The 2356-nt window shown below is 30.1% G+C and overlaps 1 protein-coding gene across 1 annotated transcript; it reads left to right on the top strand.

Annotated features, from left to right (window-relative positions):
- Positions 1–284: 284 nt before the first annotated feature.
- On the top strand, positions 285–2356 carry LOAG_12930 (globin family protein; the record flags this gene model as incomplete). The annotated part of the gene is made up of 4 exons (XM_003148443.2): positions 285–506; positions 1129–1341; positions 1661–1804; positions 1963–2356. The coding sequence occupies 4 exons, from the start codon at positions 285–287 to the stop codon at positions 2167–2169; spliced, it is 786 nt and encodes a 261-aa protein (XP_003148491.1). The 3' UTR covers positions 2170–2356.

A 2356-nucleotide genomic window follows, 5' to 3' on the forward strand; every position in this document is an offset into this window, starting at 1 on the left:
CATATTTCATTTACATAAAAGGAAACTAAATTATTATTTTAAGCAGCGAATGTATTCTATGCTCCATTTTACTTCATGATGATTTCAAATTTCAACAGATCTGACTTCAGCTGATAAAAGCTATCAGCATTTTATTACTCTTCTCAACACCTATTTCTTCATCCAAACTTTTGGATAACGTATTGAGATCATTAATTTGCGACAAGTGTAATTACTGTAAAACAAAAAAAAAAAAAGAAAAAAAAATTTTTAAAAATTACGTAAAAGAAATATTATGAAAAGTAATGAATGCTGTCGAACAATCAAATGGTTCATCGGGAATTCCTTTAACAAATGATAACTCAACGACATTTGCTACTGTTGTCAAAGAATTAGCCCAAAATATTGATTGTTTATCAGTGGATAATCAGTCCATTACTACTGAACAAACTGAGACAAAATTTGAAGGATGGTTGTCAAAAAGTCAAAGGATAACGATTGAAAATAGTTGGAAGCGAGCAACTAAGGTATTAAGCCTTTCGTTCTTCTTAGCTTATCTCATTAATTATGAAATTTTTCAAGGATAATTTATCATTTGCAAAGAGGAATTATACCATTCATCACTTTCTTCCGCCACTATTATCACATAAATGTAAAAATTATACAAGTAAAGGAGAAAAAAATAAAAATCATATTGACAGTTATGTTGTTTATTTAAGCAAATTTTGTTTTTACTTCAATTTTTATTTATTTTTTGTAATTTGATAAAATATTACGGTAATTTATGATTCACTGCATTTACTCTTCCCACTCCCTCTCTCGCTCTCTCTCTCTCTCTTTCTTCCTCTCTTATGTATCATTAATGACTTTGAATGAAATTTCAATTTTAAAATAAAACTGCTATTCTTACATTTAAAATTGTGAAGCTGTCATTAAATTAAGAAATTTATTTTATTAACGCTCAAAAAGTACATGTTAGAGATACATGCAAATTTTTTAAATGTCACCATCACAATCCTTTTCCCTTAATGGAAAGTTGGAAAAAAAAAAGGAAGAAAAATTGCAATGATAAGATTAAATTTGTCGTCAAATTTTTTTAAAAATACTTTAAAAAAGAAAAAAGAGAAAGGAAATTTTTCTAAAATTCAGAGTAATGCAAGAGAACAAGTTGGAATTCAATTATTTGGTCGCATTCTAACTGCACGACCAGAAATGAAGCATTTATTTGGCTTGCAAAAAATTCCAGAAGGACGTCTAAAATATGATCCACGTTTCAGACGTCATGCTATTGTTTTTACAAAATCATTCGATTATATTGTTAAAAATGTTGCTTATAAGGAAAAATTAGAGCAACATTTTCAGGTCTACTATTTCTAGTTCGATATTAATTGTGCCCATATTTAAATTTAAAAAAAAAATCGAGGAATATCCTGAGTCTGTTTTTTTTTCTTTCTTTTTTTTTTTTTTTGTTAAATTGACAATAAATGATACAAAATTTTTTAATGAGTTTTGAAGTGTGTACTTTCGAAAGCATTAAGGATGAGATTAAAATATATAAATATCATTCCGGTTTAGGATATTAAGCACATATTTAATGAGAAAAAAGAAAGAAATGTCCTATTGAATTATCAATTTTGTACAAAATTATCAGTTTTATTTCACTCAACATTTCTCATTTTAGGCACTTGGAGAACGACATACAATGTTACAGGGTCGTGGATTCAATCCAGAATATTGGGATACATTTAGTGATTGCATGAGGCAAACCGTTTCGCTTTGGGGCAGAGACAAGGATCACAAAACGACAAATACATGGCAAATGCTGGTAAGCGCATATGTCGCACTTCATACCTCCCCACAATTCTATTAATTCAGGTACTTCCAGAACCACGGAAACCCTTTTACATATGTTTACACCATTATTCGAAATCCAGACCATTTTTCTACCTCAAAATGATTCAATAAACTGGAATTTATTTTCAGATCTCATTCGTTTTGCAAAATATGAAAATTGGTTTTAATCGTGCCAACAATCGTTATCCACGGCGCGCATCACGTACACCGCATCAACGTCCTACCAACCCAACTGGATCCAGCACACAACAAGGAACCGATCCAATTCAGTTTTACAAACAATTTTGTCTTCAGCAAAAAAAAATAGCAAACGAAGGTTGCCACAACTTCCAGTAATGAATTGCACTAATGAATACTAAATGAGCACTAATGAATACTTCACATTTTGGATAAAGAGCTTTTACAATCTCAGTGGTTCAACTATTTAAGAATCGGAATTTAGGTTTTTAATTAATTAATAGACACCCAGAAAATGATAATCCCAACCAATTCCTGTTTGTAAAACGGATAAACGGATAAACGG

Source organism: Loa loa (assembly GCF_000183805.2).
Source record: "Loa loa unplaced genomic scaffold supercont3.433, whole genome shotgun sequence".
In the NCBI taxonomy this organism is placed as follows: Eukaryota; Metazoa; Nematoda; class Chromadorea; order Rhabditida; family Onchocercidae; genus Loa; species Loa loa.